Source organism: Phoxinus phoxinus (genome assembly GCF_949152265.1).
Source record: "Phoxinus phoxinus genome assembly, chromosome: 6".
Classification (NCBI taxonomy): Eukaryota; Metazoa; Chordata; class Actinopteri; order Cypriniformes; family Leuciscidae; genus Phoxinus; species Phoxinus phoxinus.
The window spans coordinates 8,360,770-8,387,164 of record NC_136881.1 but is presented as its reverse complement, the minus strand read 5'-3'; the positions used below and the strand labels follow the sequence as shown (position 1 = coordinate 8,387,164).

General features: G+C 36.9%; 1 protein-coding gene across 1 annotated transcript; it reads right to left on the bottom strand.

Moving 5' to 3' along the window:
- Nucleotides 1–11,677: 11,677 nt before the first annotated feature.
- atp1b1b (ATPase Na+/K+ transporting subunit beta 1b) lies at nt 11,678–18,877 on the bottom strand. The gene is made up of 6 exons (XM_079614970.1): nt 18,638–18,877; nt 16,700–16,828; nt 14,406–14,561; nt 14,052–14,236; nt 13,258–13,341; nt 11,678–13,157 (listed from the first exon to the last, which is right to left on the bottom strand). Exons 1-6 carry the CDS (start codon nt 18,729–18,731, stop codon nt 12,897–12,899), a joined length of 909 nt encoding a protein of 302 aa, XP_079471096.1. The 5' UTR covers nt 18,732–18,877; the 3' UTR covers nt 11,678–12,896.
- Between the last annotated feature and the right edge of the window lie 7,518 nt (nt 18,878–26,395).

Here is a 26,395-nt window from a genome sequence, read left to right as displayed (position 1 = left end):
TTCATTAATATTACTACTTATTTGAGTAAGTACAATGTAACTACGTCACCTTAAAATAAAGTGTAACCAAAAAAGTTTAGACTTACCAGATGTGTTTTTCAGATTTTAAATATTAGGGATTTTCCTCATAAGAACAACATATGAGAAAAGAAGGAATCAGTACATGTTCCATTTCCACGTCCTGTATAAGTCCTTTAGTCCGGTTAAGGTTGTTGGTTTGCAGATGACTGCTATAAAACAAAGCTGTTGAGAACGCTAACATCAAACATCTCCAGAGATGGGATCTTGTTTACTGGTGATTGTTGTCCTGGTCTAATTGCTGTGTGCTTATAATTGTTTCAGTCCCCTGACTCCTTTCCTAAGTTATTTCCTTTCATTACTGAATGCCTCCTTAAAACTAAAAATAACAGCTGTAAAAAAATATTTAAATTTGTGATTATTAAAAATTATAATACAACTAAATGCTTACATTTTGTTGAGACAATGAAATCTGAGATTTATGTATTTTTTCATTTTAAATATATCACATGCTATAGCCTACACTATACTGTTCAAAAAGTTTGAGATTGTTAAGATTTTTTCTTTGTTTTGAATGTTCTAAGTCTCTTCTGCTCACCAAGGCTGCATTCACTTGATCAAAAATAGTATAAACAGTAATATTGTGAAATATTATCACAATTTAAAATAACTGTTTTCGATTTTAAAATGGAATTTGTTCTTGTGATACAAAGCGGCATTTTCAGCATCATTCCTGTCTTCAGAGTCACATGATCCTTCAGAAATATTTGAACTGTGTGTTGTGTACAGGTACATAGGACAGCATGTACTCAAGATGTTATGAATTCCACAAGTCTGTGGAAATGATCCATGTTGTTCAGCATTTGAGAATATAAAATTATAATAACAATAATAAAATCCTAAAACTCGCTGTTGCTGTTTTAGACCCCGCTAATAAATGCTATATTAGTCTACCTGAACTGCAGCTCAGGACAACAGCACTAACACAGATATAGCATGGACGCCCCCTGCTGGTCTATAGGCCGAACACACCAGCCACCAATATATGTAATGTCCTACATAGAGTAAGCAGCTAGGCCAAAATTACCAAGTCACGATTCACTTTTTCACTCCTATTTTAAGACCTCATATCTCATATATTTCTCTCCTCATATGAATAAGGAACACAGGCTCAAATGAATTACATTATTGTGAAATACTGTTAAGTATTTAGCTTTTGTGATGACTTAGGAGAAAACATTGCTCAGTTCTGCCTAAACTAAAGCCAGACTCCATCCGTCTCTCATGGGGACTGTTCGCTTCTGGACTACATGTCGTCGCCTCCTCTAACCCATCATTACGTCTCATCATAAACACTTCATGAATATGCAGTCTCTGAGTAATGAACAGTGCTGGTCTCCGTCATGCTAATGTAATGGTCAAGCTGTATTGACATTTCTCATTTGCTGAGTGTGCTGCTGTTGTTATTAATAAACCGCCTTAACGTGTGTGTGCTTGCACGAGCAGAACAGCTATTTTAGGTTTCCTCTGTCATTGTTCTGACTTTGCAGCATTTTATTGAACCGATAAAGCAAGGAGAGCAAACTGTCTAATTTTAGGGCCATATGTCCACTCTTTAGAATGAGGCCATGCAGATGACATAGCCTATGGTGTTATATGGCACACACACACAAAAATCAAAGAAAAAAAGCACAGTGCTCTGGCTACACGCATGTGAGAAAGACTTAAATCAGGATGCATGGCATGTGTGAATATGTTATATCTGCCATCAGTGCATTGGAAGAGATGACTCATGCGCTCATGAATCATGATGATGTATGCATGCTTTTTCAATTTAGTGTAGTGGTGATTTCTCTGAGGAGGAGACAGACAGCGCCTCCTCAAAAATCTAATCATACAACTATGCATTAATTATCAAATGCGATTATCAATGTATCATATGCGATACGCACATTTCTAAGGCTTCTGAATTTGCAACATGATCAAAACTTTGCTGAAAATCCTGTTGTAAACAACCTGTACATGTCTTCTGTCATCTGATTGATACTTTAAACTGTTTTAGCAAGTAAATGGGCTTTTCATATAATTGTAAAAATATCCACCTTCAGGTTGTGACAGGTTTTCTTTGAAATCTGATTTTTTTTATATATTGTTTGTAATATTTCATGATGGACACTTACTGGACTGAAGCAACTGTTTAGATTTTGTAGAAAAATCATGTAAAAATCTAAGTATCAAATATGACAAATCATGCTTGTGAGGAACATTTATTTATCTATCAATCATCTTTGCATTGCATTGTTTTGCAATAAAAATACAGAGCTTTTTGATCAGAAAACGAAGCATTTAAATTTCATCTCACCAAGACACATGATTGGGAGAGATAGAACAACGGATATTTATATGCATTGTACGTAAGTTTTCACTACACCTCGGGATCCACTTCTTTGTAATACTATATTATCATTTTTCTCTTTAAAATTGAACACATCCAGCCAGCAACTTAAGTCTACTTCTGGTCGAACTCACCTGTCCCAGTTTCATTTAGCCTACTCACAGCATTTACCCTCCCCTTAGTAAATGAAATTTCCGAACTCATTCAAAAATCCAAATCTTCAACCTGCAGATTAGACTTGTTCTTGTAAAGGCCACTGCCACTTTTCTGTCCCCTGTCATTACAGACATCATTCACTCTTCTCTTACCACTGGAATTGTTCTTTCTTCTCTTAAAACAGCTGCTGTAACTCCAATTCTTAAGAAACCTGGTTCAGATCCCATCAACCTTAATAATTTTCGTCCTATATTTCAAAGCTTCCATTCATCTCCAAAATTCTTGAAAAATAGTTGCTGCTCAACTCCATACTCATCTTTCCTACAACAATCTATGAACAATTCCAGTCTGGTTTCCATCCTCTTCATAGCAGAGAAACAGCACTCCTTAAAATCACTAACCTTCTCCTAGCTGCTGACTCTGGTTTACCATTCTCCTTCTGCTTGATTTGAGTGCGGCTTTCAATACAATTTCACACACCATCCTTCTAGACAGACTCTCCTCTATTGGTATCACTAAGACACCTCTTAAATGATAATTCCGGTATTTAACACTTTGAATCTATTTTGTAGTTTGTTTTGGATGAACAAGAGTGGTGGACAAATACATTTTGACAATGGTTCCTATCTCGACTTTATTGCCCATGACCACTTTAGAATGGGAGTCTATGGCCATGCACAAACATGTCCTTAAAAACTCACCGAGTGGTTAGTGGTGTTCGTTGATGATTAAAAACAAATATATCGGCGCAATTTATGATTTTAATCTGTTTATTTTTCTATAGTGGAACTATTTTTTCAGATACCTCACAACCGCGTATAAACTTCCGCTCGATATTTGAGTCTGAAGCGTTGGCACACTCCCGACCACTTGATGGCGATAACCACTTTGCCGTACGCGGGTCCTCCAGAATCCACCTTTCATAATCCATTTTAGATGTAATGATTTTTTTTTGTTTGTTTATTTCGCTAACTTACTCCGGGAACACAGTTGCTCTGCTCACGCTAGCCTTCTGAGAGACAGAGAACCGAGCGAAAAGACCATAAAAGACTACAACCAAATGTAAACAGCCCCCTTTCCGTTTCCGGTAGCGCAGTAATATCAACGAGCAATGAGTCCTCCAACGGAAATTAATGCGATTTTACAAAATGCCAAATAAGACACGACAGAAACTGTATTTCGCTATGCTACTTGTTTTGGAACATCAACGAACACCACAACAAACACCGAGTTATGTGAAACTCGGTGAGTTTCACATAGTTTTGAAAACGTACGTTAAGGGTTGTTTTAAGGACATGTTTGTACATGGCCACAGACTCCCATTCTAAAGCGGTCATGGGCAATTCTAAAATAGTCAAAAAGTCGAGACAGGAACCATTGTCAAAATGTCTTTGTCCACCACTCTTGTTCATCCAAAACAAACTACAAAATAGAGTCAAAGTGTTAAATACCGGAATTATCCTTTGACTGTTTTTATTCATATCTCTCAGGCCGCACTCAGTTCATTCAGTTAAAATCATTCACCTCTCATTCAGTCCCTGTCATCACAGTAGTGCCCCAGGGCTCTGTCCTGGGGCCCCTGCTGTTCATTATTTATCTTCTCCCCCTTGGTTTCATCTTCAGTAAATATCAGATGCACTTCCATTGCTACGTAGATGACACCGAGCTCTATCTTTCAACCAAACCTAATTCAAAACTTCCACCATCTTCCCTTACTAACTGTCTTCTTGACATAAAATCCTGGGGCCGGTTTCACAAAGCTATTTTAGACCGGTCTATAGTGTTAGACAAGTCTAAAATTTGCTCATAGACTAGTCTAATGCAAGTCTTAAGTGCTTTGTGAAACGGTCTGATTTAGATGTCTATCTGAAGTCTGACTATCTACTATATCTAAGCCATAGTCAAAGTCTATCTTTGTGAAACCGGCCCCTGGTTCACTTCAAACTTCCTTAAATTAAATAGCAATAAAACAGAATTGCTTCTATAGGTACAAGATCAACATTAAACAAACTCATATTTTTTCTATTCCTATTGATAGCTCCTTCATCTCCCCTCCCCTCAGGTTAAGAGTCTGGGTGTCATCTTCGATAGCACTCTATCTTTTATGTCTCATGTTAATAATGTTACCCAGTCTGCTTACTACCAACTTCGAAACATCAACCATCTGCGTCCTTTCCTCACGCCTCACTCTACTGCCATTCTTGTTCATAGTTTAGTCACTTCTCGTTTAGATTACTGCAATTCTCTTTTGTTTGGCCTCACGCATAAAACCCTCCATAAACTTCAACTGGTCCAAAACTCAGCTGCTCGTATTATCATTTGTACTCCCTCTATTCATCACATCGATCTTACGACAGCTCCATTGGTTCCCCATCATTTACCGTATCAACTAAAATACTTCTCCTCACTTATAAAGTCATTCATCTTGCCCCTTCATATCTTTTTGACCTCCTCCATATACCCCCACACCCGCTCGCACTCTTAGATCCTCTTCTTCCATTCCACTGTTCCCCGTGTGCGCCTTGTTACTATGGGGAGCAGAGCTTTCAGCGGCTCTGGAACTCCGTAATATTGATTCCCTCTCACATTTTAAATCCAAACTCAAATCCCATCTGTTTAGAATAGCCCATCTGATTACTCCATCTGATGACAACTGCATTGTCTTTTTTTAATTGTATTGTATTTCATTGTTTTTATTTAAATGTTGTTATTGTCTTGTTGGTGATGTATGGTGACCTTGAGTGTGAATAAAAGGTGCCTATAAATAAAATGCATAATAATAAAAAAAAGAAAGAAAAATTGTCCGCTTTAGTGTTATAACAATGTATATAACAGATATCAGCAACCGCAAACATTATATAGGCCTATATATATATTTGTCAGGCGTTAAAGGGTTACTATGGTTGCTTGATAGCATAAGGTAACAGTGTTTCCTTTGTCTTCAACTAACAAAAGGGAAAAGGTAGAGCGTGGAGTTTTGCAGATGTGTGTTAGTGTCTGTGTCTAAAAGATTAAGACTTTCATGCTTCATCGATCCTTTGGCCTGTTCTCTTTGCATGGGGTCACTTGTATCTTTAGAAAGGCACTGTTTGTTCGTTTCATGGTTTCAGACTGAGTTTCAATTATATTCGTCCCTCCGTGAAAGCTGCTGATAAAGTTCTGCCACGATCAGCATCTGTTTAGCTTTAAAACAAATGTCATCAAAATCCACACAGATTCGGATTACAGCACGAGACGGGGAGGGGAGGTGTGTGTGTGTGTGTGTGTGGTGTGAAGATGATGTCACACCTCTCACGCGTGCTTTACAATAGGTGTGACTTCAGTCATATCAAGCAGAAAGGAAAACAGCTTATGTTTATCTAAGAAAACAAACAGGACAAAAATAAAAGGAAATAATAACTGAATGAACAAAGTGATCTATTTGTAGACTATTTGTAGTTCTGACTATATTACTGTAAGCTAATTGTCCCCAGACGTTAGCCATATGGCAAAACCTGGGAATGGGAATGTCCTCAAAACTAATAAAACAAATCCAGTTTTATTTTATTATAAAACTATAGAGGTCTGTGATATGTCCTCATTTAGATTCAAATGTGTTTGTAAATATTTAGCTGTAGTTTGTCCTCATAAATGACCTAAATCTGACAAAAAATAGTATTAAAAATTTGGACAACTGAAGTCTGTGGTATTTAGTTAGCAAAGTAAATTTGTGTGGGTGCGTGCGGCGTGCGTGTGTGTGTGTTAAACGTGAGGTTTATGAGGACATTTCATGAGTCCTCATAATTCCAATAGCGTAAAAAACATAAAAATGTGTGTGTGTGTGTGTGTGTGTGTGTGTGTGTGTGTGTGTGTGTGTGTGTGTGTGTGTGTGTGTGTGTGTGTGTGTGTGTGTGTGTGTGTGTGTGTGTGTGTGTGTGTGTGTGTGTGTGCGTAGTGAGGACAAAAGGCAGGAACATAGAGCATGCCTGAGCGTGGAGAAACTAAAGGGCATTTGAAGGTAACAGTTCCAGTTAAGTTGTAACCCAAGATGGATTATATTCATGATGTAAGCACTAGACCTTCCCAGAAAAGACGAGGTTTTATAAATAGCACAGGTGCATGCTCAGCATACTTTATACAACTGCATGTATATTTCATATTCTATTAATGCTCTTGTTCAGTGCTGACACACGTGAAAGGGAACAACACTCTGGCCAGGCTCACTTTATTGGGCTGTTTAAGACCAGAGTTAAGAATGGGTGCTTTTGATTTGTTTTACCAGAAGTAAATGCACCAGATAACACAGCAAAAGCTAAAACATCTTTATCAAAGCAGAAGAAGATACAAGATCTTTTATTTGTTCAAATCGACAGTACAGCATGCATTTTGTTTGCTGAGTCTGTTCATCCCCACAGCTGCTCTCACACACACACACACACACACACACACACACACACACACACACACACACACACACACACACACACACACACACACACACACACACACACACACACACACACGACGCACACACACAGGAAATGAACCTTCCTGCTTAGTCAAGCTTAATATCATATTCCACCTACAGAATGATTCAAGATGGCCTCTTTGTGGTCTATTTATTAATTTATGCTCTAAAACTGATCATATCTGAATAATCTAATAGACTTAATGCAACAAACGTAGTGTTAGTTCTCAGTGTTGCTTTTAGGGAAAAGAAAATTGCAAAATTATCTTATTTATTTTCTTTGTTAATCTTCAAATGGATCGGAATGGTTTCCTACCTCAAAGATAATGATCTTATGTGTCTGTAATGTGATTAGGTCATCATGACTGTTTAACCCTCTATTGCGCAGTGTGTAACAAACAAATTGTCAACAAAAGTGTGTTAATAATGAAAGAATAACTTTATATAAACCAGTCAAAAGCTTGCTGGCAATCATTTAGAAATTTTTCTGGCATGGCACATCATTAGAGAAAAGTATTTTTGTTGGTTGATTCACATTTGTTGGGTAAACTTATATTCTATAAATTATTTGTAAAGGTAATTAAATGTATAGAATGTCACTGTACATTTTGATTTAGATTTTGTTTCGAATATTGTGTTTCCTTTGCCTTCAACTAACAGGGGGGAAAGGGTAGAGCGCGGACTTTTGCAGCTGTGTGTTAGTTTCTGTCTAAAAGATGAAGACTGTCATGCTTCATCGATCCTTTGGCCTGTTCTCTTTGCATGGGGTCACCAATCTCAAAACACTGAATAACAGTGCAACCCACTGAAGAGATGTACGTCTATCCCTCACAGCCTCGCTTTCATTCCCGTTAAAAATCAAAGGCCGTGCTGCTGTGAATAAGGTTTATGAGTGAATCACAGTGTAGGCTACTCTATGCACAGTATGCATGCTATATACTGCAGCAATATTAGCATTGGAGTGTGCACCAAAGGGTGATGAAGTGTGTGAGAGAAAATGAGGTGCACCTGGTTCTTATTCAGCCGTAAGACCTCCGTCATAAATCAATAAATGCATCTTTCCTAGAAATGGTTCCCTATGGACATGTTGTGGTGACGCAGACAGGTTTATGGGTGCCTTCAGATCGGCTCCCACTACACAGAAAATTAACTCACTCCACTCTTCTCTTTTCACAAAGTTCTATTTGTGTTTTTAACTAAAAACTTCTCAAATGCATTGAAGCACCACTCCCTCTGATTATATTTTGACTGCAATAGGCTATGTGCATTGTTTTTCTTTCATTTTTTTTTGTCAAATATCAGTTACAGTTAGTTATAGATACTTTATTGATCCTTAACAAGAAATGGCACTGAGTGTCACTGCAGCTTCAACACTCGAAAACACAGCACCACACATAATAATAATAATAATAATAAACTGTATTTTACATAGCGCCTTTAAAGCAGCTTCTCAAGGCACTCAAGCAAAATTAAAACGAAATAATATATACAAATGTACAAGAAATAATACGAAATGATCACTAGCGTACTAAGATAAACTAATAAACAAACAAACAAAAGAAAAGAAAAAGAATGAACAAAATGGTTGCAAGTCACAGAGTTGAAGATTTAACCTAAATGTGTGAACAGCAAGTAACAAAACTTAAAAAACAAGACCTTCCCCGACTTAAGCCTGTAGTAGACTGATTTTTATGTGAAGGACTCGCTCGCATGTGAAGGATCTGTCGACATGATGCCGGTGAATTGCAGAGCTGAGTAGTTTTGGGGCCTTTTAAATCAAGTTCAGTCTCTTGTAGGCTACAAGTTGCTGCTTGGCTGAAGTTCACTTAATGGCCACCGGTGTCGCTAATGAACCGCTGAATTCTGTACTGTAGTGACTACTAATCATTGGTAAACTTTTATTTGATCAACTCTTTAATACAAAATCATGGGACACCAAATGGTACCTGATGTGGTTTCTTATTTGTGGAAAGGGTGGATAAGGATACAACAAAACTTATTTTTGCTTCTAAAGTCCAAGGTTAAGCACATAGGAGGACATGCAACATTGTTATTTTCCATAGCAGTGACGATCAAAATAATTTCAGGACACACTTTTCACAAAGTACATAGACAAGATCTGCGGGCTAATCAGTTAGATTGCTGTCTTATTTGGCAATGTGATTCAAAAACTCCATCCTGCAAATATCATGCGTTATTTTGAAATTTCATATTTAATTTGCCAATACAGTGCAGCTTTGTCATGTTGATCAGTCTCAGAAGTTCTGATATCTCAGTATAGTCCAAGGCCTGCACACAAATAGGATTCTTTTGTGCTGAAGTAATGCAACATCTGTTTTATTGGTTGAAGTGCTAAGACTCCCCTTATACTTTTACTATATATTCTAAACCCAGAGTTTTGGGGGCTGAGACAATTCTCCCCATGCGCTGTTGATTGTTCATTCATGCCTGAACTTTTGTTGGACTCTTAATTTCTAACAATCAGCAACATGAAAAGGGTTTTTTATTAATGTGATTCATGATTGAAGCATTATTTCTGGCATGCTAGACCACAAAAAAAGCGTTTTATGCTTGTGAATCAACTGTGACAGATTTTTGTGGTGATGATTATGTTGTCATAAGTTCATGCGATGTTGTCGAGTTCATGCGTTCATGACCTCAAGGCTAGATTATTGTAATGCTCTACTGGGTGGTTGCCCTGCACGCGTAATAAACAAACTACAGCTAGTTCAAAATGCAGCAGCTCGAGTTCTTACCAGAATCAGGAAGTATGACCATATTAGCCCGGTTCTGTCAACACTGCATTGGCTCCCTATTAAACATAGTATAATTTTTTAAATATTGCTGACTACTTACAAAGCACTAAATGGTTTAGCTCCGCAGTACTTGAGCGAGCTCTTAACGCATTATAGTCCTTCACGTCTATTGCGATCTCAAAATTCCGGCCAGTTAATAATACCTAGAATATCAAAATCGACCGCTGGCGGTAGATCCTTTTCCTATTTAGCTCCAAAACTTTGGAACAGTCTTCCTACCATTGTCCGGGAAGCAGACACACTCAGTCAGTTCAAAGCTAGATTAAAGACACATCTCTTTGACCTAGCATTCACATAATACATTATAGACTTCTATAATTCAATGTTAGGCTGCATAGATTAGGTCAGCCGGAACTGGGAACACTTCCCATAAATCCTGATGTACTCGTTACATCATAAGAAGAATGGTATCTACGCAAATTTTTGTGTCTTTGTTTATCCCGAGGTTTTCCCGCAGCCTTCCGGATCCAGGCCGTATCCAGATCTGACAAAGGACCTTCGCCTGCACCCGATGACAACGCAGTGTTTAAAGTCTGTGTAGAGAGAACTGTGTCATCTTAGCGGCCTCTAATTTTATAACTAATGATCCTTGTGACGGAAGTGAATCAGTCAAAACTAACTTTAGCTGGATAATATCTTTATTCAAGAACCGCTATAAAGCCAAAACAATCTCTGTTACCTTAAATCATCCGTTTAAAAGCCGCTTTGAAACAATCTACATTGTTAAAAGCGCTATATAAATGAAGATGACTTGACTTGTCCATAATAAATGAAAAGCACTTAGCATCTCATGAAAGCTGTTGTTTTAATTTTGATTATGTAATTGCAACCCATATTCCCTCTTCCTGTCTTCTCTCTCACACACAAACACATATTCTGAAGCAAGTATTTTTACTCACTGCCAGACTCATGTTGATATCACACACCTGAAGATATCAGGTGGCTCTGTTTGGCGCACGCAGACCCTCTTGGGTGAAAAAGCACATTTTTAATTCATCAAGGCCTCATTAGTTAATCACCATCAAAGATCAGCCAATGATATGGTGACAGAGCAGGTAGACTAACACATAAAATTCAGGGGTGTGTTCAGTCTTCAGTTACATTTGGATTTGCTCCAGCTCTTTTCTGAGACTCGCAATCATCCTGTGAAAATGTCTTGTTGTGGAAAGACTAATTATATATATATATTCAGCGGAGCACTGGTGACACTTTGTTCAATATTAACAGCAAGTAATATATGTATATTTTACATTTATTCTTGACAAAATATAAATAATTATAAAGGTCAATGCCTTAAAGGTATAGTTCACTTTAAAATAAAAATTTTGTCATCATATACTCACCCTCAAGTTGTTTCAAACCTGTATGAATTTCTTTCTTCTGCTGAACACAAAGGAAGATATTTTGGTGAATGTCAGTAACCAAACAGTTAACTGGTCCCATTGACGTCCATAGTAGGAAAAAAAAAATACTATGCAGTCAATGGGACCAGTTAACTGTTTAGTTACTGACATTTTTCAAAATATCTTCCTATGTGTTCAGCAGAAGAAAGAAATTCATACAGGTTTGAAATAACTTGAGGGTGAGTATATGATGACAGAATTTTTATTTTAAAGTGAACTTTCACTTTAAGATTTTTTGTTATAAATATATTAGACAATAATAATATCATATAGACAATGGTTTCTTTTTTTCAGAAGGTAAACAAAATAAATAAATAGACAAATGTCTTGATGTGGAAAGACTTATTTTACATAATATCCAAATGTGAGAAGAAAAGAGTGTAAATTTTGAATATATATTATAATACCTTAGAAGATGTACAGAATAAAAAAAGAGCACAAGTTTAGAGTCTCATCTTTATTTTGGTTAGTCTTTTCCAGTTTAGTTTCAAACATGAGAGCTTGTGGGACTCGTGAAATTTGACATTTCGAATGTTTGACACTGATTGCGCACACCTACAAAACATCCCGATGAACAGGGTATTGCATTACTTCTGATAGAATCTAAAATAACTTTAATGGCTTTGGCATTATTAACATTCATGACGAGTTTCTGCAGAACATGAGCATGTGCAAGAACAGAATATTTAAGGTCACCACTTAATAAATAGTGAAATTTAAAACATTCGACCACACCGTGTGACGTCTTCGATAACGAGAAGGACGACAAGGCAAGGAAGAAAACATAAAGTCATAAAAAAAAAAAAAACTAGGGTCCCTCCACATGTGAATGACACCATAAAATCAAAGGCAACATCTACATTCAGTGAAAATGAATCATCAAAGAGAAGTACAATCTTCCCCCTACATTGTAGTGATTTTAGGGGAAAAAAAGGTTCATTACCCACCTATAATACACCTAAAAGATGCAAAGATATAACATCAATACCCCCGAAAGGCAATGTTAAGAGGCCAGTGTATTTCCATTAAGTAACTATACATATATGTAGGCACGTTTGACAAATGAAGCTGAATCACACATGGCGTGGCTTGAAACAACCTACATATGCAACTACTGTGCACTTTCTAAATATAGGGAAATCACACAAGGCAGCAATACAATACAAGAGGGACAAAACAGTGCTGGCTACATCGGTAGAGGAGATGTAATTTACAAGAAAACAACATGTCCCTTTGATCGTGGACAGTTCTCATTCGGTAGTAGAATAAATTTTCTATGCTATGGCTAATCCTCCAGGCGTTTACGTTCTAACCCTAGACTGAAAGCAGAAAGCTTGAAGTAAAGAGTACAGACAAGGTTAGGTCCCACATGTGTAAGATGGTGTGTTGTTTTAGACTAGCGTTTTTTAAATATTCTTTTATTTGTAATATTCTTTTTTATTTTATTTTTTTTGTTTGTTTTGTTAATTAATCTCTCCTAAACTAAAAGGAGGCCGCTTTCTGACGTGAGACACTTGTACATTCAAAAAAACATCCCCTCGGTTAAACAGCAGTGGAAGACCGGTGAGAAACTTCTCTCTGGTGCCTTTGTATCTCAAGTCAGAAGAGGGGCCTTAGTTTGCCTTAAAATAGAGAGAGAGAGGAGGTACTCTGTTCAGAGGTCATGATTTGTGGACACCGAGTTTAATATCGAATCGTCCCTGGTAGCGATCCTTTTCGTTGGTGTAAATGTTATCCCCGTACACTTTGCACTCCACGCGGATGTCCGTGTTCACGGTGATGTTGACGAACTGGATGGCCACCAGGGGCTGCAGGTATTGAGGGTGCAGGAGTTTCCCGTAGTACGGGTAATAATGAAGGGGGAAGCCTTCTCCGATACCGTAGTACTTCACCTCGCCGAGCTTACCTGCATCCTCCTCTTTCTGCAGGCAAGAGAATACATGCCGTCGTCGGTTAGCAACATTTCGACTGTTTTCCAGAGGAAACACGTGTATTCAGTGCAGTGGCCGAAGGATCGCTCACCTTGTTTGTGCAGTGGATAGGAATCAGATGGGACTGGACTTTGTGCTGCGCCTCCTCTGGAATGGTTTCATTTGACATCGGTGGCTAAAAGAAAAAAAAATTATATGACTTTTATGTCTTACATACGACATGCTTCTCTGCCATGATTAATTTTTTGAATGAAATGATCCATAAATTAATCATAAAAAAATATGTACAATAAGGTTTTATTAGTTAACATTAGGAAAACAACTTAAGTTAACATAAACTAAGAATGAACAATACGTCTCTTCTGCATTTATTAATCTTAGTTAATGTTAATTTCAACATAATACATATTTAAATCAAATGTTGTATTTGTTAACATTAACATAAGTTAATACACTGTGAACTAACATGAACAAACAACGAACAGCTGGATTTTTAATTAACTATCACTAACAAAGATGAATAAATACTGTAACAAAATATAGCTTAGTTACAGGACAATAATTGCACATAAAGTAATTTGTAAGAAGAAGAATAACAAACAAATACTATATGTAAGTAATACTATAGTAATTTAGTAAATACTAAGTCATTTATAAAGTAGCTACATCTAATAAAACAGGTCAATTGATATGTAATCATGCATAATAATATGTAAATGTATTTATATTAGCATTTACATAATACTGTAAACTCAAAATATTGCTAATATATTATAAAAATGAACCTTTAGTCGATTAATTCATAGTTGGCGGAAATGTTATCTGATATTTGGAGGCAAGATCTTGCAAACATTTTGTGAATATTGTTGCATGTTTTTAACAAACCTTCGGTCTGAAGTTCACAATCCTGTTGAGCTTGACAATCAAGCAGGGCTTCCCCTCTGAGAATCCAAAATCACGATCATCGATGCCAGAGCAGGGTCCTAGCAAAGCCTTCGAAAACTGGCATGCCTTCCTGACACCAACGTCACTCTCGAAATCACCTCTGTTCTTGTAAGTCTGGGGTTGGTCTGGGAAAACAGGAAGACATGCACTCTTTAATTCTTATATAAGGCTATATGTCATTGTACATGTAAAAGATTTCCGGTATACATGCTAATTGAAAATGTAAGCCTGCCGAGAGAACATCCATATACATTTGCGACTCAAGTAACAGAAGCAAAATGTGTAATCTGATACCTCCACAGTCCTCAAACTTCATTTGGTCCTTCTGGTTTTCGAGGTCATAGGGTCCAAGGAAATCTTTCATGACTTTGGTGTATTTCAGGTATGACTCCACGTCGTCCGAATTGAAGATCAGCTCATTCTTGTCTGAACGCGGGAAGTGACTGAGCCCTGTGCACAGATAAATGAACAAAAATACATGAAATTCAGACATTTTGGAGGAGACATATTTGTCGGACAGCTCATCCTTTGAATCTTCTCTCATCTAGCAATCTCTAACAGCTGTTTAACCTCCCCAAAATGTTAAATGATTCACACAAGAATTTAGCTGCGTCTGAAATCGCATACTGTCTAAGTAGATACTACATTTGGATTTTTATTTATTTTGCAACCGTTAAAAAGTATGTTATATATTATGAAAATGGGTAGAATTAATGAAATTCGGACGTACTACATCCGCCATGTTGTTACCGTCACGTGACCAGCGGCATTTGTGTCCTTCACTTCCATTCATAAATCCTCGCCCGTGGCCTCATAAAGTGTCCATCGAATGCGCACTTCAGTATCTCGGTGGAAGTAGTAGGCCATGCGGTCACTTTTTTTTGACATTCGGACATACTACTCTTTTGGCGTACTGTTTTTCGCATACTATAGGGAAGTATTCGATTATTTGCTTGACAAATACCTTTACAAGAAAAACATCAGAAAGGAATGTTTCCAAATTTCATGACTGTCCATCTAATAATATTAGCCTACATTTAAGGATACAATTAAGTTTACAAATACATATATGTGTTTTGTTTTTTGATGAAATAAGCAAAATAATGCTGCATTATTCAATACTTTATTTCATTTTATAATTCTTAAAATTATATATCTTCACAAAATAACTGCCTTTTTATCAACATGAAATTATGCAGGAAATATTAGCAATAGTTAAAGACATCTGGTGCATCTGGCAAATGGACAAAGCTTTTATGGAGCATCTGTTTGATAACTGAAGTGGTTTTGCAATTTAAACCGAATCAGATTACATATTTTGTAAGAGAGTACCATGGAAAAAGGAAGCATTTTCTGAAAACAGTTTTCAAAGCTTGAATGCTAGCAATGAGTTGAATGCTAGTTATAAATAAATTATATATTAGATTTAGATCCATTTAGATCCTTCCCTTCGGTCGTGCAAAGGAGAGGCATCAGTATATCTTAAAAGTGTGTGTTATCTGAAAGGTTTGTTGTAGTTTCTTAGTTTCTCCTTCTCATGCCTTCTGTTTTACCAAGAAAGCGTGTAAAATGCTGTGACGAAAAGCGAACAGATTATCAATTCCCAAGTGCCCATCGCCCTCTTAGCCCTTGATCTGTTCCCTGAACCCACTAAATGTTGTCAGATTGATGCAAGGCTTCAAGCCTCACTTTAAACAGGAACTGTGACAGCAAAAGGAACAACGTGTCCCAAACCCTCATCAACTAAGGGAACCAGAATCACACTTTACATCCAGATTTTCAAAAATCTATGAACTTAACATTTTAAACTCATTAAACTTTTATGCATATAAAAAATATATTTTTTGTGTTTAAAAAAAAAAAGGTCTTCCAGGAAAATGAACCAATTTGTTTTAAATCTTGTATGCATGTGCACATGAATATTTTTGTTCAATACATTTTTTAACTGGCATGAAAATTTCACCTAATACCACTGCCATCATCTAGTAAAAGCAAGTAGCATATAATAGTTCTGGGTTGTGACAAAAAAAAAATTAAAAATTAAAAATTTAAAAATCACTTAAAGGGATAGTTCACCCAAAAATGAAAATGCTGTCATCCTTTACTTACCCTCAAGTTGTTCCAAACTTGTATGAATGTTTTCTTCAGCTGAACACAAAAGAAGATATATTTGAAGAATGTTGCTAACCAAACAGTTGATGAACCCCATTGACTTCTATAGTGACTGACATTATCTTCCTTTGTGTTCAGCAGAAGAGCAGAAGAAAGAAATCCATGCAGGTTTGGAACAACTTGAGAGTGAGTAAATGATGACCGAATTTTTGGGCGAACTATCAATTTAAAACTTCCTGATGGAATAGAAAATACTTTGAAAAATGAAAGAAAAAAAAGTCTTGAAAATGAGTCTAGTGTCATATTTTGATGTTTAGCCAAAGGATTATTTTTTTTGTTTGTCATTTTTGACACTTCATTTAATTTGGCCCCCTTGCAGTTCCATCACGAACCTCTAGGGCTTCACAAGCCCTTTTATAATACTTCAGTTTCAGCTTAAAATCTAACAAGAATATAAAGGGTGGGACAGCTTTTACCTGGAGGAGCTACTCTGTCCTGCCAGGTGGGTTTGTAATCGTTCAGGGTGAGGAGGAGAACCTGGATGGTGCCGATAAAGATCCCGGCCAGACAGCCATAAAAGATGAGATAGAAGAGGAAGATTTTTGCTGTGAAGAGAGAGAGAGATAGATGAGAACATATTTCAGCATGCGGATGAGAGCGAGACATTTTGAGTGGCGATTCTGATGTTGTTTGTTACTGACACTTTTTCTGTTAAAGACATGCTTTTGGTTTTTGATCATCTTTGACATCTTGGTTGAAAATTGCAATGCAATAAAGCAAGTGTCCAATTCCAAAAAATGTTTACTATCTAAAGTCATTATTACTAGAACTTATTTATACATATACAACCTATATTTACTAAATTCATACATTAATAAAAGATTATTATTGCAAATGACTGATTCCAGGAAGCTCAGTGATGCTACATTAAACAGGCGAAACTGCTGACACCATACCAGCAATACAAATGTCCTCAGTCTGTCCCCAGAAAATATAGAGGTGCCAGCATGACAGGATATGATGAGTAATCTCAATGTCTCAAGCATCAACAATGTGTAGGGGCATCGCAGTCCAGTAAAACCAGTAGGGCCATAGCTTAAGTTCTTCCCAGACCAGTCAAACCAGTCTGTCCACTTTTATCCAAGAATTCACTGACAGCCTGTTCAGATAATGCAGATTTGAATCAGACCCAATGATTAGACTAACAGTGCTAAACTCAATTTCAATTGCTCATGCGCAGTTAAGCAAGGGCACAAGGTCTGTTTGGTTTCCAGTGGTGCATAAAGCAATGTCAGAGGGTCACCTGGACTAAAGCTCAGCGAATGTCATCGTACTAGATGATGTAACGGCCATCGGAAATCCTAGGAGATACACTGTCATCTACAAGGTAATCATGCATTGCTTTGCTACAGCACGACTCATTTTGGGCATCCATAGAGGAACTTCTTACACCTAATAGCTCTAGCATGGATTTTATGTCCACACACAACTGGCTAGACACATTCAAGGTATTTTGAGATGACAAGAAATCAACTGGAAGGCAGATTCAATTACTTACCAAGACGACGGTGTTAACTTTAGACATTAGGTAAGCCGCATTTGTAAAACTGAAGCCATGGAGTCTATCAATTAGAAACTGTTGCTGCCTCAAATACATGACGTCAATATTCAGTGCAACCTTAGATGAATCAGTCAGACCCCAAATACTAGGCCTTTCACCTTGAGTCACCTTGAACAATGATGCATTTTTAACCCTTTGTATGTGAATCACATTAATAATGACAAGTGTGCTAATTAAATGTCACGCTGATTGATATCATGGCAAGCATAGAGAAGAAACAAGCAGCTTTTATACAAATACAAGCCTTTAGCCTTCTCGTTATTTGTTTGATTATTTATTTTTGAGGAGGAAAATAATATGAATAGATTTCGTCTAAACATTAAGCAGCAAAAATCGAACTGGTAAAAAAATCTGATGCTGTCCTTTGTTGACCTTTTGCTCCTCCGTCAGCGTCGAATTCGTGCACAGCATTCATTATGCATTCATGCATCTTTCTATTTGTGTAGAAGAACGAAAATCACATCAAGCCTGTCTAAAGACAGCGGGGTCTCAACGAAACAGGTGGGAGACAGAAAAACACCAACAAATGAACCTACGTGTTCAAGAATGATTTGAACTGTCAAAAGACACCTGTTAACACGGCAAATCGTGCGTTGAGTCCGTATATAGATATATGACAGTCCGTGAGACATTTGCTGCAAAGTCAAATCAAACAGGTTGCATCGTGACCAGACTGGCAGTCTATCCGTCTCTACCTGCTGCTATAGAAACGGCGATGACAGGCATCACAGCGCTGTCCAACGTGCTGAAATACAGCCATACTACCGATATTAGATCTATAGGTTATACTCACACCAACTAGAACCGGTGCGCCCCAGAAATTCCTTCTTCTCCGAATTCCATACAAAGCTCTTCCATCCTCCATCATCTTTATTTTGAGAAGGCATGATGTACTGTAAGGTTTTGTTTGTCTCCTTGGGCAGAGAATTCCTTCGTGTTTCCTTTCTTGCCTTCTTTGCTAAACTACACCCCTTTCCCGGAGCACTATGCCCACCTTGACATGGAGCCGTACCCGGCTCTCTCCAAGGTGCCCCGCGTAATATACTAGCGGAGCGCTCAGGTCCCGCCCACAGTCGCCAAGAACAAATCACAAACAGAACCTCCAATGACGTAACACGGTCGTGCAGCTCACGAAATCGGGGTGGGAATCACTTTACAATAGGGCTGCGTAACGGGACGTAAAAGCCGCTGTAAGAACAGGACAGGTTGAAAGGGAGTGATGTAAAAACGCATGACGCAAGATGCGCGCTCAACGCGTTGAAGTGGGGAAACTGCTCTAGGATGCCCAACTGCGCTTTTTTTAAGGATGCTGATCCGGCTGTTATTTTTAGACAGTACTTACATGCAGATGGATGAACAGATGCTCGTGTGCCTGAAAATGTTTGTCATAACAAAATTGTTCGTTCAATCTATTAAACTTGTCATAATCGTTTCTGTCACTTCTTTGATCGTTCATTTCAAAATGGACAAAAAGTGGAACTAAACTATCAGTGCAGGATGTCACCTGACCTTCACACCACTTTGATTCTACCTTAAGGCAGTAATTAGTTTTCAGTTGGGTTGAAATTAATATTTTTTATATATTTAGGCCTATATTTATCAGCAGTCAGAACAAATACAAGAAAAAATGCAACTTCATATGCAGAAAAAAATATGGGGTCCAAAAGTTAAAAAAAAAAAAAAAAATCCCCATCCCCCATTTTCCTCATGGAAATGAACAAATTTTAAGGAGAGGAAAATTGACTAAGCAATATTTTTGAGCTACCATAGAAGTACATTTGAACTTCACTGACCGTCACAATGAACTGCTTTGTAAGAAAGGTCAGGCTCGTGCTTCCATTGAACCACAAGATGCTCTTGTTTATGGCATTTGAGTGCTGTGCTGATATTAAAGCAATAGCGAGACTTCACTTAAACTTTTACTCTATTATGCTGATAACAGAACATGTGTATGTGACAGAACACATGAACTCTGACCAGGATTAATAATTATAGAATGAAATGCAAAGAGGTTGTCTGAGTGAGTTGTGTTTGTGAATGCCCATAAATACTATATGTTTACTATGAGGAACCACAGTACAACAACACCATGTACACCATATACAGTAAACACATGCACATGCAGTAGTGTATGAATAAGAAATAGGATGATTTGAAAAGATAAGAGAATTGGAAGGAAGTTTCTAGAAGTGAAGTGACAATGATTAATACACCCCTTTACATTTGTATGAGTGCATAGAGGTGCATGAAGAGCCACCATCCACCCACACACACACACACACACACACACGCACCCTTGAACAAGCACTGAACCACCTTGGAACAGTGTTTACATGTATACAGAGCGTAGACTGAATCACAAATAGAGCACACAAAAGAGGCAAAGCTGTCAATGTCAAAAATGTCAAAAACAGATTTTCCAAGATCACATTTGTCAAACTCAAGGTGAGTTCATAAGGAGACACTATACGCACTAATTAATTATCTGACAGTCCATATTATATGAATTTATGGCTGATTTTCCCGAACACACTGACAGATTTCGTTCTCTCTAAAGTGTAACATTGTCAGATTTAGTCAATACCAACATTTTAAAGCCACATTGTACATGTGAATTTGTCAATGAGTCAATTTGGACTCCATTATATACAGATAAATATGTCTGAATTCATTTTATGATGATGAATATTCTGAACATTTGTTTTGTTGAGTGCAGCACATCACTAAAAAATCAGAGTGGATGTTAAGTGGATTACACTGGAAATTTGAAATCTTTTTAATAATTGCAATCTAAGATATGCTTTTTCATGTTAGACAAATGAGCATAAGTAGGTCTATTACATTCACTGCTCTTCATCTAGTATGGATTCTACCAGCAATGTTGGCCTGACATTGATCTACTTTACTCATATTATGGAATAATCTCATCAAAAATAGAAATGGAAAAAAGGGCTGGCGTCCCAACAAAGAGTTGTAGATCAGAAGATAAGACATCGCCACAGCAAACACTGACTTCCTCAAGCTGATGTTCCAGGTGATATCAAGATTACTCAAGCAAAAATAATGTAAAGCTTAATATGGATAGTGTACACTTTAAAAAAAAAAAAGTTCTTTCTGGGCATCATTGATTCCTTAAAGAACATTTAACATTCACGGAACCATTAAATGTACTTTATAATGCAAAAAGGTTGTTTAGATTATTAAAATGTTCCTCACATTAACCCTTAAACTGAGACAACATGCACAACAACAGGATACATCTTTAATCTCTTGTAGGAGGCATGAGAATTTTTCATCCAATTCTGTTATCATTATCATGGTGGAGTCTGTTTAAAGTATGTGGGTCACATGACTTGGTTCAAATTGCCTGTGCTCGTTTTGTCAGTTTGACCTAAAGCCTATTGCTGGACATTCTGTAGAAATTATGCAAATGTTAATATTTACATGTAAAACAAGATATAGGCCCGGTTTCACAGACAGGGCTTAGATTAAGCCTCAGTTCAATTTAGGCCATTTAAGTAGCTTTTTAATTGTGCTTTAGATTTTTATTTCTATTTTTAATGAGATTATTCTATAATATGAGTAAAGTAGATCAAAGTCAGGCCTACATTGCTGGTACATCTACCAGCTTTGCCCACACCTGAGGTTGAAGACGAGACAGTTCAGCGGTGTAAAAATGTATTTACATTAATTTTAAGACACTTAGACATGTCATACATCACATAAATCATAAAAATATTTATGACTTTGGCTTTTTTTAAAGTTTTTTTATACCAAGGGCAACGTATCCAAATCCAAATCCAAACTATATCAAATATTTCCAAAAGTCCTTTGGATATGTTTTACGTAAATCCAGATGATATAAAAAGTGACATTAAACATGACATTTTTGCTGAGCATTTTCCCACTCTTGCCTGTTTAAGGGTTAAGAAAAACGGTTCTTTTAAGAACTGCTCACTGAAAGGTTCTTTGGGGAACCGAAATAGTTCTTCACACTCTTAAAAACAAAGGTCCCAAAAGGGTTGTTTTTGCATTGAGGCCATAGAAGCCTGGTTTCTGGTTCCCCAAAGAACCTTTCAGTGATCAGTTCGGAAAAATAACCATGTTTTTCTTAGTGTGTCGAACATTTTAATAATTCTACCATGAAGAACCTTTTGAGCAATTGGAAAGGAAAAGACTGCTGTAATGTTTGAACCAACCAATGGCAGCTAAACTGTATAATTGACTAGTTTCTCACATAATACAATTTCTTCTGAAATCAATATTTCGTGTCCATTTATTTATTCTATTCATTCTATTTTTTTTTTCTTGCAATAATGACCGTCTGACTGCATTATCCCTTACTAGATTACCCTTGTTATATAATATCTCTAGGGCACGACCACATGACTTTTCTTGTATTTTCCTTAACAAAAGACAGACCATTAGTGATTGTGCCTAATTTGAAAGTGTGAGCACTTCTCTTCCATTATTTAATATTAATTGCATGTCCTGAAGTTGCTTAAAGGTGGTGTCTTCCGAACACCTCCGAAGGACCCTCAACATGAATAAACATCTATTTTAGAGCATGAAACAGGTTTGTCTCTCCATCAAATAATGAGTCTCGTCTGTCACCTATGAAGACATTCGCTGAGTCACTGCCTCTGTTGCCATAGCAACTAGCTCAGCTGTATCTATGTGCAACGAATTTGGACTTTACAGGAGCATCCAGAGAGCGTGATGAGACCCATCGCAACACTTCAGACAGATGTTTTTGTCGCTTTCTCCCTCCAGCAAGTATCGCTAAATATAACAGGATTCCACTTCAGGACCTCATTGTGGCATGCTTTGACTAAATGCAGCAGTTATAGCTAAAAGTTTAATATAGAAAATGTAATACTTAATAGATATATACAGAGGATCCATTTTAACTAATGCCGGATATGCATGCTGTCTAAACTCTATCTGGGTTTATGGGACAAACTATTGGAACTATTTTGCTGACATTTTAACAGCATCCAAGCACTTTTAAACATTTAAATTTTATTGATTTCATTCATTATATTTATAACGCTTTTCACAATACACATAATTTCAAAGTAGCTAAGTCCACATTACAAATTAGAGTGATCTGTTATCAGAGGTAACTAAGTTATACATTTCAGAAATGTACATACCGGTATACAAAATCACACGGTATTAATTTAAACAATGCAATAAATCAATGCAGAAACAATGAGCTCATTGAAGTAATGAATACTTGTTTGTTAAATGATTATGACATTTAGAAATATGTTGGTGCAAGTTGATTCAGAGTTTGCATTATCTGAGGTGTTGGGCATCTGAAATCTTTATCCAAACTGGAGCTGACAAACTCTCTAGTTACCTCAGGATGGGCATCCCAAGATAAAACCGAGAAGCGAAGAAAAGAAGTAGCGTATAGTTGCACTTAAGCAAGAATAATCATGTGCATTTGATCTGCTATAGGCTAACTGTATAAGGTTATGAGATGCATTATCTGAATGCTAGGCTAAAGAGATGCGTCTTTAACCTAGGATTAAACTAGGAGTCTGAGCATCAATGTTATTTTCGTAAACGAAAACTGAAACTAAGACTAAAACTATTGGTCAAAAAAACATTTTCATAAACTGAAATAAAATAGAAATTTCAACATAAATGAAAAACTAAAACTAAACGAAACTAACAACAGTTACTGAAAAACTAACTGAAACAAAATAATAATTAGCAAAAATAAATAGGCCTACTCGTTTTCGTAAAGCTCTCATAAGGCCTACCTACCTACTTTTTTCCATTCTACTTTATTTTTCAATGTATGACCGTTGCACTCGAGTCTCGCGTCTTTTGCAGCATCACGTGAATGACACGACGTTCTAAAAACGCGGAACACTCAAGTTAAAATAAGCTCACCTTAAAAGACGCGTATCGAGACCTTGCGCTTTTTCCCGATTCCACCGCCCTCGTCTTTTTTCCGTTTTTCAAAGCAAACCCGTTTTCTGTGTGAACAGAGCAGAAATGGCCAAATAAGTATTTCTATCATTTCTAGACCTTACAGCAAATGCTGTACCTTAATTCCAGGTAAGATAACCATCTCATGTGAAACTAGCCTAAACAAGATAGGCCTACCACACATATTAGACAATACCACACTGAGCAGAAAACGGAAAAAACAAATGTCTATAGCTCAGAAATAGATGTAGGCTAGGCTACATTTGTCCGAGTAGAAGTATGTCTGGTCTGAATAGAACATTTGAATATGAGTATAATAATGTTTACTTTTTAGTTGCATTAGTTTGGTTCTTTGTTCATTCTCAAACAATTATTTTATTTGTATTATTAAGAGGTTTTCACAAGAGTTAACTGTAAACTTTGGTGAAATTAAATGTCTTTAACTGGAAGTGTTAACTCTACTAAACTATAATTACTAAAACTAAAACTGAAACTAAATATATAAAAACTAAATAGAAATGTGTTCACAAAATAAAAAACTAAACTAAAACTAACAAAATCATTAATGACACTAACTAAAACTAAACTGAAATTTATAAGAAATTTGAAAATGATATTAAAATAAAAACTAATTCAACCCTTGCTGAGCATCGAGCATTATCAGGGAGGCTATTCTAGAGTTTAGGAGCCAAATGTGAAAACACTCTCCCTCCTTTAGTGGACTTAAATATTCTAGGTATAGGCTACGATCAAACGGCCAGAGTTTTGTGACCTTAAAGAGCGTGATGGATTGCAAGGCGACAGAAGATTAATTAAATACACAGGAGCTAAATCATTTAGGGCCTTATAGGTCAGTATACTATGTAATTGATACGGAACTTAATAGGTAACCAGTGTAGAGATAATAAAATTGGTGTTATATGATAATATTTATTTTTTTGACCTAGTAAAAACTCTAGCAGCTACATTTTGGACTAATTGTAGCTTGTTTATTGAGGATGCAGGACAACCAGCTAATAATGCATTACAGTAATCTAGTCTAAAGGTCATGAATGCATGAACTAGCTTTTCTGCATCAGAAACAGATAGCATGTTCCGTAGCTTAGCAATGTTTCTGAGGTAGAAAAAGATTCATCTGGTTGTGATGAAACATATACTGAGGAGTATCATCGGCATAACAGTGGAAATTAATTCCATGTTTTCTTATAATATTACCAAGTGGCAGCAGCATATATATTGAAAATAGCAGAGGGCCTAACACAGATCCTTGCGGCACTCCATAATTTACTGACATTATCTTCGTTTTTTCCCCATTTAAGTAGACAAAATGGTAATGGTCTGATAGATACGATTTGAACCACATTAATGCCTGTCCCTGAATACCAGTGTAATTTTGCAATCGATCTAAGAGTATGTTATGATCTACAGTGTCGAACACAGCATTATGATCAGGTAAAACTAGTATTAAGATATAGCCTTGGTCAGAAGCTAGAAGTCAGTCATTTGTTACCCCACATCCTAAATAGTTTTTTACAGACTTTTTAAGGAGTTTTTTCAATTGCAATTTTTTAAAATAAATAATGTAAAATTATTTAAATGATGCAATGCAATGGTATGAAAAGCTGTTATATAATACTACAGGGGAAAAAATCGTGTAGGTTTAAAGCGGACAGTCATATATGACCTTTGTACTGTCCACCCACGAGAGCTGTTTTCACGACAGATTCTTAGATAGAGGTTTGTGGTGTACAGAAATGGTTTGTATATACCGTAAAGCTGAGTCAAGCAGTATTAGCATGTGTTTAAGCAACATTTCCTGCATGATTTTAGAGATAATAGAACATCCGTTGCCGTCAAGGACACATACCCATCGGTCCCCTACCAGCTAGCTTTGTTGCAGTATTTACTGTTGCGGCCTGCCAATTCTCAGCTTAGCCTCATTATTGACTGAAGCAATTCTCTTCTGAGAATATCTGTGTGCGATTCCTTGGAAAGTTTGTGGAACAATAAGGTTTCAATTCTAATAAGACAGAACGTGACAGCAGGTATTTTATACATTTTCCCAAAAGGTCAGTGCATAGACAATTCTGATTTTGCACGTCACAGAAAACTTACAGCCGCTTTGTTCACTTGCAACCGAAACAGCAAACGATGTGCTATAAATATCTTTCTAACAAAACTGCTGAGTGTTCAGTCGCATGATTCATTTATGTCTCATCATAGTAAACGACTACCGCAACACATTTATTTTGTTCTCCTCCAGGCCTCTATTGAGGAGGTATGGGTTGAAAACAGTCAAGAGAGTATATATATGTTCTAGATGAGTGACCTCACTAGCAGGGCGTGTGTATGCTAAGGTGACCTTGTCCTGAAGGTTTCCTGCAGACCTCCTGTTCACACTCTCGTCATCTGCTGGTGGTTTCTGGTCACTGCATCCATCACTAGACTGAAGGTCTACTGCTAGAGCAAGTCAAGGGTAGCAACCTAAACTGTAAAATAACCGTGGAAACTACGATTTAAACAACGCTAAGTTTTGACAAAACCAAAAAGTTTCATAAAATGAGAAACCTCACATTTCAGCCTAAAAATGGCAGACGGGCTAAAT

Bases quoted from the DNA above. Each gene is read 5' to 3' on its own strand.
- atp1b1b (XM_079614970.1), bottom strand. From the start codon at position 18,731: ATGCCTTCTCAAAATAAAGATGATGGAGGATGGAAGAGCTTTGTATGG. The intron at 14,562-16,699 runs GTAAAAGCTGTC...ATCTGTGCACAG, and splicing joins GGACAGAGTAGCTCCTCCAG to GGCTCAGTCACTTCCCGCGT. The intron at 13,158-13,257 runs GTGAGCGATCCT...TCTTGCCTGCAG, and splicing joins CTATCCACTGCACAAACAAG to AAAGAGGAGGATGCAGGTAA.